The 15,970-nt window shown below is 36.2% G+C and overlaps 1 protein-coding gene across 1 annotated transcript in view; it reads right to left on the bottom strand.

The window, feature by feature from the left end:
• The window catches only part of LOC131085924 (collagen alpha-1(XXVIII) chain-like), a 33,876-nt gene extending 18,242 nt beyond the window's left edge, over positions 1 to 15,634 (bottom strand). Inside the window, exons 1-16 of the mRNA XM_058028502.1 lie at positions 15,478 to 15,634; positions 14,123 to 14,691; positions 12,469 to 12,489; positions 10,902 to 10,961; positions 9,721 to 9,774; positions 9,599 to 9,643; positions 8,780 to 8,806; positions 8,457 to 8,501; positions 7,801 to 7,845; positions 7,107 to 7,160; positions 6,299 to 6,367; positions 5,544 to 5,612; positions 3,728 to 3,796; positions 1,469 to 1,537; positions 970 to 1,038; positions 815 to 883 (exon numbers count right to left, since the gene is read on the bottom strand). Of these exons, the coding sequence (XP_057884485.1) occupies positions 815 to 883; positions 970 to 1,038; positions 1,469 to 1,537; positions 3,728 to 3,796; positions 5,544 to 5,612; positions 6,299 to 6,367; positions 7,107 to 7,160; positions 7,801 to 7,845; positions 8,457 to 8,501; positions 8,780 to 8,806; positions 9,599 to 9,643; positions 9,721 to 9,774; positions 10,902 to 10,961; positions 12,469 to 12,489; positions 14,123 to 14,691; positions 15,478 to 15,634 (1,491 nt within the window). The remainder of the gene's footprint in view (positions 1 to 814; positions 884 to 969; positions 1,039 to 1,468; positions 1,538 to 3,727; positions 3,797 to 5,543; positions 5,613 to 6,298; positions 6,368 to 7,106; positions 7,161 to 7,800; positions 7,846 to 8,456; positions 8,502 to 8,779; positions 8,807 to 9,598; positions 9,644 to 9,720; positions 9,775 to 10,901; positions 10,962 to 12,468; positions 12,490 to 14,122; positions 14,692 to 15,477) is intronic.
• Positions 15,635 to 15,970: the final 336 nt, after the last annotated feature.

Here is a 15,970-nt window from a genome sequence, read left to right on the forward strand (position 1 = left end):
ACTTGATTCTGCAAAGTTCTTTACTTGTCACAGACACTTGACCCACTTACACCTCTAGTTCCTTTATACCATGCTTTAATAGCCTTAAGTCATTCAGAAATTTGTCACATCTTTCAGGAAATTACTTTAAATCTCCATTCCAAACACCTCTAGGGTGATGTCTTTCATTAACAGTTCTGTATTTTGTGAATCAGTTAAGGCTAAGTTATTCTGAGAGATTTTCTTCTGAAAAAGTAGTCTTCCTTGCACCATGGACCATTTTTAACATCTCGATACGTAGATACAAATTCAGGTGAGACAATAGGTAGGAGAAGTTGCAAGGAAGGCAGTCAATCTCTAATGTATCTATGTATGTATTTTTCTGGAATGGAAACAGAGAGAATAAAAGATGATATGGAAATTGGGATGGTCCTCTCTTTTCAGGGCAGCTAGTTTTTGTAACAGGTTTACTGCACCTCCACGTGCCATGAAGAAACCACAAGCTCAGGGCAGACAACCCTCTCAGTGGAAGTGTATCAGGCAAAGTGCAGCTCACTGTCTGGGATGTGGCACCTGAAAGCTTCTGTGTGAGTCAGGCAAAAACCTAAATAAGTAGCCATGGCATTAGTTTACCAAGGCTTTTCAGTGGAGTAGGATCTGCTGTGTGGTTTATAATATCAATAAAGAAAATATTTTCCTGCATCTATGTCAATACTTAGATTGGTTTTCAGCAATCCAGTTTAATGTAAATATTTACAGAGATAGACTATTTCTTGATCATGAAACATAATGATAAAAACAGCACAGTAGCTTTTACTTCAGAAAATTCCCTGACCTTTGGTCCAGGTATCCCCTGTCCTGGTAGCCCTCTAGAGCCAGGTGGTCCTTTTGGGCCCTCCACTCCCTGAGAAGAGTAGTCAAGTAATTATTAAAGAATAAAATAGTCTCTGTTACTATACACTGAAGTGTGGGGTGAGGGGAAAATTGTACCTTTTCTCCTTGAATTCCAATTCCAGGTAATCCAACTGATCCTGGTAAACCAGGGGGGCCACACTCACCCTGGCAAACACATTACAGTAGCTTAGTTGTGCAAACATACAGAAACAATCTGGGACAACTCTCATGCTAGTCAGTACATGCTGGCTTCTTCTGAAGTCAGTAATGCTGGGGATCTGACCTTTTATCTTTCACACATGCATTTATTCCCCACTGGTTTACTTGCAAACAACCTAGTCTCTTTTTCTCTTTTTAAACCTTAACTTTCACACAGAATCAGATGCTTTTCTAACATCTTCTATTTTGATATGAGGAGATATTAAAATGGGTGGGGAGAATTTATTTGGCATGAATCTCTACTAAATACCACATTATCCAGTGTCTTTTACGGGTTCCTTGCCTCATTGTACCTTCTGCAGTGAGTATCAACCCCGTATTCCCTGTATAGGATTTATTTGCACTCCATTAATCCCCTGGTGTATTTATTGCTCACCTTGTCACCTTTTATGCTGATGCCTGGAAGTCCACGAGGGCCTTTTGGTCCATCAAAGCCACGATCTCCCTACATGAAAAAATAGTAAGTTGTTAACTGTGGAGACACACAGCTGTTCTCTCTGAAGTAACTAGAGACAGTGTTTTCTCTCTCATAATGAAAACCAAAATGAAAAGAACCAAAAAGCTGCTCCTGGATCTGTGTTCCAGGATACCAAAGAGATTATCTTTTCAAAAGAGTTTGCCCTGCAATTTGAAATTGCTGAATTGCTGATGAAAGAGCTGAACAAGCTTCTTTTTTATCTTTCTGCCCACCTCAATTACTTAAGGTCCCGTTCTGCTTCCTCTCAAATCAATGGCAAAGCCACAGCTGATTTAAAGGCCTGCAGGGATGAGTATTGAGACTAACTAAAAACTGAATTCTGCTTATTTTTTTTCATGGGTTAATCTCATTAAAGTGTGGGTTGATCTCATTGAAGTGGGGTAATTAGGCTCTGGCTCCCACTAAGCATTTGCCAGGATGAAGACAGGTAGACTGTATTGTTATAGAAGTTTATTTGTAAATGTCATTGTCTTTCTAAATGTTCATTTACAAAATAGTGCTCTTGGGGAAAGTGCCAGTTACTAAAAAAGCTACAAATATTGTGCTTTTCTGTACTTCTCTTAATAAAACATGTACAGGCAGATGTCAGCTTGTTTAAATAGCAAAAAAATCACCCAAGACAATAAAATTACACCCCAGACAGATCTTTTCTATCCTTAGCAACCAATTCCATAATTTTAACTTTGACAGGAATTCCTTATGAGGATTTGTATTTAAAATAACATTCTTTACTCCTGATTCTTTAGAACATCTGCCTTCATTATCCTTTTTACTAAACTGTGAGCTTGTAGTAAAAAGACTTGAAGAAAACAACTGCAAATTTGCTTAGATTAACAAATCGCCAGTTTAAAATGTGTTTAAAACCAAAGAACTGACATGCTTGGCAGCCATAGATTGGATTAGAGATACATATGGACTCTGTGCTTGGCTCCAGGTCAGACTTGGCAATAAAAAGTAGTACATTTTTTATAGAATGAAGAGTTCCAATAATGCTGACAGAATGTCTCTGATTATTTTATTCTGCCTATCCATCTCAACTGCTTAGTAGTTTTGGTTAGATTATGCATTCATCTGTGCTTGTTCCCACTGTGCCCTGTTGCTGTGTTTTAGTTACTAGTTGTAGTTTTTCTTCCCACATGGGGAATTTCAGTGGCAATTCAGTGATTTTGAAATGCATTTTCTTCAAATTGTATTTTTGTTAGTTTTCATTCATGAGATCTGCTAAGCAGATACAAGCCATCAACAAAGAGGTTAAATAATTTCTATAATTCATCATCATAAAATACACACTGGATGTTTGAAGATATTATGTTGCTAGCAGCAGTTAAATTTCAACCTGGCTGACAACAAGTATTGTGCTAAGCAGAAATCCTAAGATTTTTAGTAAAGGGCTACTCTCAGAGAAAATTTAGTTGGGCTCTGCATCTGTGAAACCATTTATTATTGTTTTCTCAAGCAGAATTGGTGCTTGCATAAAAATGAGAAAACTGTTTAGTTGCTCATTTATTTCATGTACAATCTGTGTCACTTTGTTATTTGTTACCAAAGGCCAAAGCAACAACTCAGCCTAGGAACTGGTTTTCAGTGGGCAGCAAAGGAATCTTCCAGTAAGTCCATCCATGTAGTACAACTACCAGTCTCATTACTGCCACTGGATCTGCACATTAGTAACAGCACCTTTCTGTTCCAACAAACTGAATTCAGTCTTCTGCTAAAATGAATACACAATGTCTGAGGTATGTAAGAAGCTTAGAAGCTGTCTTTATAGTGACAGTAAAGATCTCTATATAAGGATTAAGAAAAAAAACCAACAACAAAATGCTAAATTTTCATCTAGGAACCTTTTAATGGTATTTTATTTAGAGTCAAATGCTTTAGGCTGTTTTAAAATTATGGAATTCATTCCAGGCTTAGATCCCACAAATCAAGCATCAGGTAAATTAAATACTGGCTTTACAGGCCCCAAAGGCTAGCTATGCCTACAAGTCATGTTTGAACCAAGTGAATTCCATCAAAATATATTGGATTGTTTGATGGAAAATCTTAATATTAATTTACAAGATACTTTCTCAGATTCCTGTGCCTTCTATGGACTTGTTTTGGCATGCACTCATTTAATGGTGCTGCTCTGGTCTTAAAACTCTTTGACTGTTTTACCTTTGCTCCTGGAAGCCCTTCTCCTGGTGAGCCTCTTTCTCCTTGAACTCCTTGTGGTCCTTGAGGCCCCTGTTAACAGAAGTTTAAAATGACCTGGGGTATGTATTAATCACTCAGATGAACAGCAGTGTATTCTATGTCACTGTCTGTTATAAGCAGGTCTTCAGACCTTGGTGTAGTTACAATCTGTTACAGTTCATGCAGTGACACAGCATTCCCAGTGAGTAAGTGATGAGCATTCTGGCCTGCAGCAGTAACAATACCCTTCAGGTTACTAAGGAATCACAGGTTATATAGAAGAAATTTCTATTCCTTACATTTTGGAATCTTCACGCCCTAAATTTCCATTTTACAAATTCTTGCTAATCCTTATTAATGTATCAGTATAATCATGAGAGACAGAAGCAGATTAAAGCCCATGCAGAGTAATGCTGAAAGAAACAAAGCTGTAGGAAGATTTGACTGTACTTGGCAAAGAGAGAAATAGCATGCCCTTCCCTTTTTGAAAAAAGATCTGATAGAAGCACAAGGGGCAAATGACAAAAAAAATGCATGTCCAACACCTGTGCATATTAAGCCTGCTTCACTGTGTTTTCTTGCATCTGTTTTTAAAAGATTTTTATTCAGATTTATTGCTTGGGGTTACACATACATCACAGAATGCTGATAAATTTGTCTCTGCATAGCCTAAATATGCTTCTCCTTCTGCACAGAGCTTTAGAGTCATTCCTGAGGTATAGATATTTGGACTCAATTAAGCCATTAAAATGAATTTCTTTTGAAGCAAAGAAACTTTAAAATAAATAAAAGCAGTATATTTAGAATATTTTTTTAAAAAAATCAGAATCTCTTGTTATAGCAGTATTTTTTTGCCTAGGAAAGATTAACATCACAGGCACCTCTTCCCCCACAGAGTGGATCTTGGCTCTGTGGTGTTACTGAAAGGACTGGAAGTGTTACTGCCCTGCTTGGACTGATTGCCACCACCAGCCTTATTTGTAATGCTCTTCTTCTTGGGCTCTCCAGTAGTGTATTTTCAAGCAGGTTTGAAATCAGTCAGTTCACCTACCAAATGATGAGTCTCTTTTTCACAGGAGCACCTTTTATGAAATGTTTATTCCAAATTTTGCCTTGTCAATGGGAAAAAGGTACTTGTGTAAAAACTGAACAAAATTTCCCTTGTGGTTGCACTAGAAATCTTTCATCCAGGTGAAGAGAAATGAATTTAAGTCTGCTGTATTGTAAATAGCTCAGTAAAAGGTTCTGCCTGCTATTTAGAAAAAAAGGACCATAAAATTGACTTACTGGTTTTCTGAATTACCACAAAGAGATGGATTTTACAATGGCCAGGAAGAGGAAGGGAAGGAAGAGACTTCAGAGCCAAACCTACTGTAAATTCTGAAAGTCTCCTCCTCAAAGCCTCAAAGCCATGCTGATGTTAATGTTCTAGTGATACTGAAAAGCAGTCAAATTCAAAGGTATCACATAGGGACTGGACACTATTAAATCTATCAGGAAACAGATTTATTTATATATTTGTGTGGTTTTGCATCAGATGTTATATTTTCATACCCGTTTTAGAGATATGATAATTAGAAAAGTTAAGAAATTGGAAACATTTCCAGTTTACTGAGGGAAACAACAGTCAGACAACATAATATGTATAAGAGTGAGAAATGGTAGAAGAAAGAAAAGAGATGGTACAGCTTAGCACACATTTTCTTGTGTGCTAAATCTTCCCCATGTTTATGGGGAAGCATTGAGAAATTTGCTTTCTGTCCTGCTTTCCTCTTACCAAATTAAAAAACAGACATACCATAAATCCTGGTTCACCAACTCCAGGTGGGCCAACAGGGCCTGGTCTTCCTGTCAAACCAATGTCACCCTTCAAAGAAAGATGTACTTTGAATATGCCTGATTTAGGAATTTTTATGTGTGCAGCATATAACAACTCATCAGGCATTCTGTGCTGGAAATATTGGATGTAGGAGAATACAGGAACAGCAGAGAAAACCTGAGTGTCCTCAGAGTCATTCACCACACGAGGCCCAGCAGGCTTTGAACTGGGGCAGTGTCACAGCTTTAGGGGAGAGGTCAGTTCTGCATTTGACAGAAGAAAATGTTGAGTCTAAAAACTCTAAAAGATTCATTATTCCCTTCATGCACCCAGTCATGTATCACTTACTGTCCTTCCCCAAGAAGTCAGTATTCTATCTTCTGTCTTGCAGTTTCTGTTCTTTTTATGCCAGTCATCTAAACCAACAAGCCTGTTTTGCACAGATTAATTTCTGTTTAAGACTATGAATTTGTTTTTACCTAATCATTCTCTTCTTGGTAGTTTATGTCAAGCATAACGACTACTGTAAAAAAATCCTTTAAAGTATATACTTAAAATGTACTTTTTGTTTGCAACTGTTTGTAAACAGTTTTGGTAACATAAAAATACCTTTCCAGTACCACAAAACCACATTTATGGTCTTGAAGTTTCATGTGAATCAGCAAGTCTATTAGCTCAGCTGTCTTGATCCTTATCCTACAACACATGCTATACAGAATATGACATTTTTGTACCTTTGGGCCTGGCAGTCCTACTCCAGTTTCTCCAGGCAAGCCAGGTGGCCCAGGGAGACCTCTTTCACCCTTTCAAAGAATGAAAAGAAAACAACTTTGCTTATAAATCAGTTTAACTCACATTGTAGATTAATTTTTAGTGCATCCTGAATTTCAGCCCATTGGAATTGTCTTCCACAGTATTTTATCTGTTCATCCTTTCAGAGCTTCAAAATTCCCTTGTAATAATTCATCTTGTACAAAGATGAGACTAAACAAAAGGAAAAATGTTTCATAAAATGTAAGTCTTGACACTCAGCTGTTCTGTGTATCGCTGTTGGCCAGTTGGTGAAAAGAAGATATCAAGAGAGATAACAAATAATGTCCCTTATATGCTTATTTTCAAGCTTTTCTTCAGGACAATATTCCTTTTGAACTACAGAATTCTTCTTGAGAATGTTCAGTCTCAAAAAAAGGCTTGATTTGAGATGCCAAACAGAATTCCTGTTTGGCACTTCAGGAAAAAGTTTTAAATTGAAAACTGAAGAAGTTCAATGCTAAGTAATATTCTCTGACTCTAGCATATTTTAAGTGTTGATTAATAAAGATGGGAATGTGATTTGGACCTGAATTCAATACAAAGAGCGAAGTAATAAATACCTTTCTTAAGAACCTTGTAGAATACAAAAAGTACACAATTTGCTATCTGTGCCAAGTTAAACTGCATCCATGACAAGAAGGGTATAGAATATAAGGATAAAATCATAATTGTTGTGAGGCTATATTGATATCTTTTAACATTAATTAAGAGAAATAGAGCAGTTCTTGCCTTTGATCCTTGCAGACCTTCAGGCCCTTGATCTCCAGATTGTCCTGGCAGACCCTGTTAAAACAGAAGTGGTTTCAATGAGATTTTTCAAGCTTTCATAAAAAATGACAACTTGAAAAAAATTTATTATTTGCTGAAGTCTGCATGAAAAGAAGAGTTTTAAACACAGCAGAACTGAAGCTTTGTTTTGTGATGCATGTACATTTTTAGTTACTCAATCCAGTGGGAGCTGGTTCTGGTATTTGGGGAGAGGAATTGGCTCTCCCTTTTTTTTGGATACAATTAAAGGTAATGTACAGTCAAGATGTACTGAAATATCTATGATGGGCTAAGCTTCTTGGCCGTTAGTATGAGAGAACTGGGATGACAAGAGACTAAATATTCTTTATGTACTTCTTGAGGAAATTAAATAATTAAGACACTGAAAGAGAAATGAGTGTTTTTGGTTTTTATGGAAATGTATTTGCTGTGGTCTTTGAGACTGAATGAATTATAAGGATGATTTATTTGTCTAGATTGCTTCTCCAAATTCTTATTAATTTTGCTATATAAGAAGATAGACTTTGGGTACCTTGAAGCCAGCAACTCAAGGATTCCATGTCAGTAGGGGTATGATATTATTTCAGATCATTGAATCCCAGGGAACCAGGTATTGTGGTTTTCATAGTTCCTTTTTTTTTTTTTTTTCTTTTACCTGTATCCCTCTTACTCCTCTGGGGCCTACTGGACCTTCAGGGCCCTGAAAGATAAGTGAAAAAAATTATATATTTCTGTATTTTTAGATTTTGTCACAACCACTTTAAGGTAGCTTTTTACTACTTTTTACTTGTTTGGATATCTTTACATTAAAATCAAAACTAAATGTAAGAGAAGCTCAGCAGCCACAAAACATTAAATAATTTTTTTTAATTGACTGGTAATCAAAATACAGCATGACCAGTAATTCAGGATTAAACTCTATTTGCTCTATTTGAAATATTTAAAACAATTATGCACTAAATCTTAAAGATTGGAGTAAGATACCTTGTTTTCATTGTTATATCTCATTACCTTTGCTTACTATTTCAAGCCTTCTGCCTCTGTTAAAGTAGAGATTTACCATTGTTTTAAAAAGGCTCAGCCTTGGGCCCTAAGAGGAATCATATGAAAATGTAGAAAGAGCTCAGAAAGTTAGTAAAAATGGTGTCCTTGCTCACTACATATTTCAAACCTGTCAGATGTCAATTTCCCTCAGCCTTAGAACTAATATATGGCTTAAATCTATCATCATGGTTGATATTCAGGGAATTCTAATTTTTTTGGTGGTTTAACTGTATTTCTTGGAAACATAACAACTTTGTGGCTACTTACTCTTTCTCCTTTTATTCCTGGGATTCCACATTCACCTCTTTCACCCTGGAAAGGAATAGGAATAAATACTTATGAGTTTCATTGGCATATCATCCTTATTCTCCAGGTGCTTTAGTTGAAAACCTAAATGTTATTATATTCAGGACATAATATAGCAATTGTGCTGCAAGTTCACTGAGGAACAGTTACATCTTCTATTACAGCTTGTGGAGCAGCTGCTAAAATGATGTTATTGTTCCTTACTAGTATTTAAATTAAATACAGCACTATATATAATAAATAACCACAAAGATGCAGGCATCAATTCTGACTAAAAGACATACCTTCTCTCCTTTATATCCAGATTTCCCCTGGGAAAACAAAAAAGCAAAGCAGGTTGTGATGGTACATAACCCAAAAGTAGGAACATGAGTATTGGCTTCCTTAATATTCTACTCTCTTCAGAAAAATAGCATTTCAAATAGAAAAGATGACTCTGATTAATATGGCAATATGATTCGAAGTACTGTGCCTTTTAGTTATGGTAGATGCTGTTGTATGGGTAAATAAATTGTATGAATGTATCATTTTAGACTGGGATTCTGGCCATGTAAAAGCAGATCAAGTAGAGTTGATATTTCCATCTTAGTGAAAAACATGCAAAAATAAGAAAACAAGAAAAAGACACTAATTAAAGAGGATGTACTGAATAAATAAGAAAGCATAAAGTAGAGGGATTCATATATAAATGCATTCAGAATTATGCACTAAGAGACTTGGCCTGCACTTACTTTCTATATGTATTTAATTCAAATTTTTTACTGCTGTTATACACGGGGTCCTTTATTAGTCAAATTTAAATGCACTCAGAATAATGCAGGCAGAGTATAAATTTCTGTAATGTTCTTATATTATCACGTCAGAGCATTTCAATGTTTTGGAGGCACTATGCATTATTGGAGAGTATTTTCTAGATTACACATATATGAAACAATTATTCCTTTTCATTAAGCAATGGGAATGTTTTCAGTTCTTCTTATGTTAATTAATTAGATGGTAAACCAGAATTGGAATTTGCTCTTATAACAATAAAAAAATGTGGTATTTTGCCTTAAAGGAACACTGCTCACTGGAGAAGAAGGGGAAAAAAAGTAATTTTTTACCTCTATTCCGTCTCGTCCTGGGATTCCATTAAGACCTGGGTCCCCCTATGAATAATTCAACATCAAGATCAGTGAAATAAGGACAAGACAGATCTTTCTCCTAAATGTGAAAAACCAATCACCTTTGCTCCTTTCAGGCCTGGAGCTCCATCGTCCCCAGTGCGACCCTTTTTACCCTAAAACAAACAAAATACAATTCTTATGATATATGTTAGTAAACATAATTTTGTTTTACAATATATATGCTGTTTTTTCTCAAACTTAAGATATTTGCCTTCTATAGATTTATTTCTCAAAATCTCTGAATTTTAATGTCATTGAAATTTAATATCTGGGAACAGCAGGACCAACTCAATAGGCAGTCATGTTTCTCCTTTGACTTTGTTATAAACAAAACTAGTTTGTTCACTTCTTCTCTGAAGAAAAGAGGTGATCAGCTGTTTTTGTAACTACCCAGCTTGCTAAGTGGATGTTTTTGTTTTCTTCTCAAGTCTTTGGGGTGTATGCTTCTGTGTAAGCAATACCTGCACTTTCCAAGTAAAGACAGCAGATAGTAACCCAAACAAAACTACTGTTTGCACACAGTAGAGGGTACATTTTGTATTAAAGTGCATTGTACTGCACTGCATAAACCCAGGTGTCTTTCTGTTTGTGTATGTGTAGGATAATCAGGTCAAAAGGATGAGGATGGGCCAATCTAGGGTTCTCTTTCAAACTCTGAGACAGTCCCTTCACCTTGAGCAAGGGCTGAAAGGTACTACAGTGCTCTTAGTTCAATGTCAGGGATATAATAGCAGATCATTCTGAAATGCAAGCCCTGCAGTTTAGATCACCAAGCCTTGTATGAAGCAACCCCCTAGAATATTCTGAAAGAAGTCCAGTCCACTTTATTCTTGTCTCAGTTGTTCCTGATGCTTCAGTATTTTGTTCTCTCTCTTGTTTTCAAAGAGCTTTTTGGATATTAATGTTTGATTTGAGGCTAGTTAGATCCAGCTGGTCTTGTGTGATTGCAACAGGAAAGTGTTCCTTTCAGCCTTTCACACTGCTGTGGCTCACAGGAGAGCCTCACCACACATCATTGTTCCTCCTCCTGTCTGTCCCCACACCGAGGGAGTGTCTCATGGCAATCTCAGGACTCTGTGCACTTCCTGCTCCTGGGGCATCTTCATGGAGGAGTGTGTATTGACCCTTGAACTTCTAAGGTCTCAGGATTTGGGTTCAAACAATTTCTTTTAAAATTTTTAACAGAGAATAACATTTTAACTTATACTGTAGATCAGTTATTTGAGTGACAGCTACTTACAGCAGGACCAGGAAGGCCTCTTTCCCCCTTCTCACAGTTACATGTGTCAACCTGGGGACACTTGGGATGAAAATAGTACAAATCAGCACATTTTAATGGAAGACATAGCAAACACACAGACATTTGCATTAAGTTACTGTATGGCTAGTTTAAATTTTACACCTGGAATGACCAGAAATTGTATTTACCTGTTTTACAGAAATCTTTTAACTATCAGTATACTACTTATCTAGAATGTGACCTCCTATACTCCATCCAAAATTGTGTATCATTCCTACTCCTAAAATTTCAATCATCTTGATAATGGCTTTACCTCCAAACTCTTCTTAAGGTCAGTTTATGGGTGTGCTGTGTCTGTTTTGTTTTCATTACTAGGCATGGTAGGGATAGCCAAGAAGATGAAGTAAAAAAGCATCTTACATCTCTTTACTTAATCCCATTGTAAGCAGGATAGTTTATAGTTTAGCTCTAGCTAGATCTATAAACAAAATATGAATGGATATATACTTTTAGTTAATGCAATTCATTATAATACTTGATAATCCTTCTTTCTCTTCTGTCATCTCTGCCATCAGGTGTCACAGTGAAACCTCATTATGGTATGTATTTATGGGATTTTCAAGATCTTTTTGAATCTTTAAGATCATGACAGAGTTATCACAGATACTGGAGTTATTTTTGAAGGAAAGATAAGGAATGTAATTTTAATTTTTTGTTTAGTTATTTATTAAACTTCTGCTCATCTTGAAGATGTCTAGAAGTGAAGGGTTCAAAAATCATTCTTATCTGAATATCCAAATTAGTCACAATATGTTTTCCAAGGCTAACATTGACTGTCTTACTACTTCTATATAGATAGAGAAAAATCAACATGTCAGTGGAAATTAGTCAAAAATGAAGTCTTTCAAAGTTTTGTGAACACTCATACTATTTAGCAGTTTGCTTGAGCTCCTTAGGAGAACATTTTTTGTGTGAAAACTGTGCCTTAAATATACTTAACATCTTTCAAAGGAAAACTAACTTTATTCCCCACAAAATGCCAGCCAGACCTATCAATGCCTGCAGTCAGGGTGACACAGCATGGACAAACTGGAAGAAGGCGTGGTGGAGCTTTGACATCTTACCCTTTTCAAACCCTCTCACACAGGAAGAGGGTTAAGGGCTAGAACTGCCCTGTCTTCAGCTCTGCATCATGTTTTATTTTTCACTGAGTTTGTCAGAGGACATGTCAAGATGTATGCCAACATTCTTGCTAGCCTGAATACTCACACATTGTTTCTTTTTCTTTGAAAATACTTTAGGTTAGCAAATTATATTTGTAGTTAGGAAATTAATAAATTATTAATTACTAAATATAATAGTAAATTACCTTAGGATAGCAAATTAAAGCTCTGTCCTGCAAATTCAAAAACATGTTTAACTTGAAGACAATTCCATTAGACTCAGCATTTAACCAGCTTCCTGAGCTATCAGTTTTCCTGAATCATATTTCCATATAATTGTAAATATATATATTAAGCAGTAAGTCTACACAGGAAAATAAAAACCAAAAAATTAAAAGATTTACCTCCTCCTCAGACAGGTCTTTCTGTAAAGACAGATATTGAAAACAACATTAGAAACTTAAAGTCTTAATCCAACTCTACAGAAAAGACACTGCAAGATGTGACAATAAATAGATTCACCAACTAGCTAATTAAATTATACAATTAATATATTGACTAACAATTAAATTTTAATTTTTAAGAAACATTCTAGCAATCTCTCCACTCAAAAAATAAGCTAAATATTTTCAATTGTTTTTATAGATTGTTGACTGAAATCATTGACTCTCCATATTCAGCCATAATTTTCTAAAATTACAATAGTAAACAGGTTAGCTAAATATATGGGAACAATGCATCCACAAGCTGCATTGTTTACAAACTGCTGAATAGAAGCAGCTCTTTAGTAGGAGTGAAAGATGAATGTTCTACACTTGGAAAATCAGAACCTCTTGTATTCATACTGTGAAGCACACACAAAATGAGAACAGAAAGTACACCCTAGAAAAGATTGACTTTGCTGATGATCACATAAAGTTATCATCAGCAATTTAGCTGTTATTTTTGAGAAGATCTGTAGAGCTGAGACACCCACATGCAATGAAATCCTCCCATTTTCCACAACTACTGCAGTCTCTTGAGAGGACATAAATGTGTTGATCAGCAGCAATGCAATACAGATTTCTACAATTCTCATGCATGCAGGTATAGTTATGACAAAGCCATTATTTAAACCAAACAGCAGCCATGCTATTGCAAGAAGGCACCTGAGGATGACTGCCTGTTTAGAAGAGGTAAAATAAAGAGATGTTTTGTTCTTTGAGAGGTGCTTACTATGACACAGGAAAAAGGGACAGTACCAGAGAAGATGGGAAGTGCACTCTTCAGGGAACCAATGCAAACGAAGTGAAGGACAGGGAGACAGGAAAGCCAACACAGGTGCAATTTCAAGGCTTGTGTGGGATCACTTTGGAATCAATTTCATTGCAGAAGTCTCCTGATTGTTATTCATAATTCTAGTTTAAATCTCTGTGCATGCTCAGATAAGGACTCCATCCACTGCTTGTGTCACCAGGGTTATAGGCTAGAATATGGCTATATTCTCTATACTTGGCAGGGAATATTTTTTATATATAAAGTTTAAATGGAGAAGAAAAACATCCAAACAAAGCTTCAAGCTCAATTTACATATTTCCTCTTGATTATGTGGTAGATTTTCCATGTCTATCACGAAGTTCAAATTTTGTCTAAATTGAGCTATCTCCATGGTCTGCAAATTTATTTTCACTTCTACAAGAGCTGCATCTTTTTCTGATACAAAAGGCAGCTTCACTTTCCTACTTGCTACAGACGAAAGCACTAGGATGTAAAAAAAAAAGGGTTTTTTAAGACAAGAGATTTGAAATACCTTTCTTAGGAGGAAACACAAAGATAAAAATAATGTTTAAATCTAATTCAGTTTGCAGTGTCAAATCTTTTGAATGAGAAGATCTGAATGGTGGGAAGAGAAAGGAAACCTTTATTTTGGCGCAGTGATCTCATTAATAATTGGGCTACTTTAAAATGTAAAATGTACAAGTTTCTTCAATGGTATATTGAAGAAATGTATTTTCAAAATATTGGATATAAGATTTACATATGTTCCTAACACTATTTCAAATTCTTTCTCATACATACCATTTCTTTGAGAACCTTCTCCACAGTTCCTTTCTCCTGGAGGTTGAAAACGAACCGGGATGCTGGGACACTGGCCAGGAGCCGGAGCTTGGCAGCATTGCTGACCTCCTCAGCCACTCTGGTCATTCCCATTGTGAAAAATACAATTCCTTGGTGTTTAGCATCAGCTGCAGCTGCAAAAATGTCTGGGTTTCTTGGATGATCCACTCCATCAGTGAAAAGCACGGCTACTTTGACACTACCCACAGTCCCTTCAGACATGTAGAGCTGAGTAAGATTCGTTATAGCATAAGTTGTGTAGGTGCCATGGCCTATGTGGGTGATGGGAGCAATGTGGGATTTGAATGCTTCAGGACCTTTCCAGTCATGGAAAGTTTGCTCTATGAAAACAGTGCTGCTGTACTGAAGTAGGGCCATCCTCCAGCGCAGGGTACGTCCAGAACTAAGCTGCAGACTTTTCATTCTGTCTACTGTTTGCAGTACAAATCTTTTCTGTTGTTCATGATTGTAGTCCTTAGCACTTTCGGAGCTGTCCAGTAAAAAGGCAATTTCCAGAATGCAATCTTCATCTAGAATAAATAGGTATGTAGGTGAGTGGAGTGACTTTATACTAAATCTCATTCTACCCTTACGTGTATTTTAGGATTGAAGAATGGCATTGTGGAAACTTTTGATGACATCTGTGGTCACAAGTGTGAGCCCTTCATGAAGATAGAGCTGTCAGAGACTGAGGGATTTGCTCCAAAACAGATGTCCCAAGGAATAAAAACCTGAAGGTATGTTGATATAGTATGAAATGAGAAATGTTGTAGTGGTTTTTAAATTTCATTCTGTCATCTTGCCTGGTATTTCACTGTACCCTACCAACATAGCTGGAGGTCATGTATACGAAAATGACGCTTAGTGAACAAGACACTGGAATGTGATTTGACAGAGCTGGATTTTGAGTGAGTGAATGTTAGTACTGTCCCTAGTACTAACACTCACATCCATTGACAAAAATTTCTAAAAGCAGGATCTGTAGAGTATTAATTTTCTAAACTACTGATGACATCAATTCTATGAAAATAGTTATATGGGCTATTATTCTTATGACAGTAAGAGGCTCTCAGCCACATCATAACAAAATACAGATGCTGTCTCCTTTTCTGAAATACACAAAAAGGGAGGGAAAAGATGGGAGTGAAAAGATGTGAGTAAAAAGATAAAAGTGCAAAGGTTAGGCAGGTGCAAATGTAGAATGAGGCAAACCTGACTGATTATAAGCATCTAGAAGGCAAATTAACCATATAGTCCAGAATTCAAATAAATCAGGATGTTTAAAATCACACCTGTTTTAAAATTACAATATTCACCTTGTTCGCTTGAGCTGGGATATTTTTCTACAATATTTGACAGAATGTGTTTAGGTTTTGATCTTCTCAATCCATATATCTTCTCTTCCCTGAGATTTTCTGCTAAAAACTCATGATGTTCAAGTATCCACAAAAGCCACCAGAATCTGAGGAACATCATTGGTTTGTTTCCTAAACAACACAAATACAGAAGCACAGCAGTACAAGGATGATAAAACATGATTCAACAATTTTGCTTCAACAGGTTGCTTAGCAGTCTTGTATTTTAAACTATCATTCCTAAAAACAAGGTGATTTTGCATTCTTTGGGTAAACTCTTTTCAAAACCACACTATAAATAATAAATGGAGACATACTGGAATTTTTTCAAGCATTGTACATATCGTTCTAGCACATACATCTCTCTACACTGGAGACAGACTTTTACAAACACACTTCAGTTCTCTCTCATTGCCTGGTATTGTTTTTACCATCCATGGCTGTACCCATGTGG

This window comes from Melospiza georgiana, chromosome 7, assembly GCF_028018845.1.
Source record: "Melospiza georgiana isolate bMelGeo1 chromosome 7, bMelGeo1.pri, whole genome shotgun sequence".
In the NCBI taxonomy this organism is placed as follows: domain Eukaryota; kingdom Metazoa; phylum Chordata; class Aves; order Passeriformes; family Passerellidae; genus Melospiza; species Melospiza georgiana.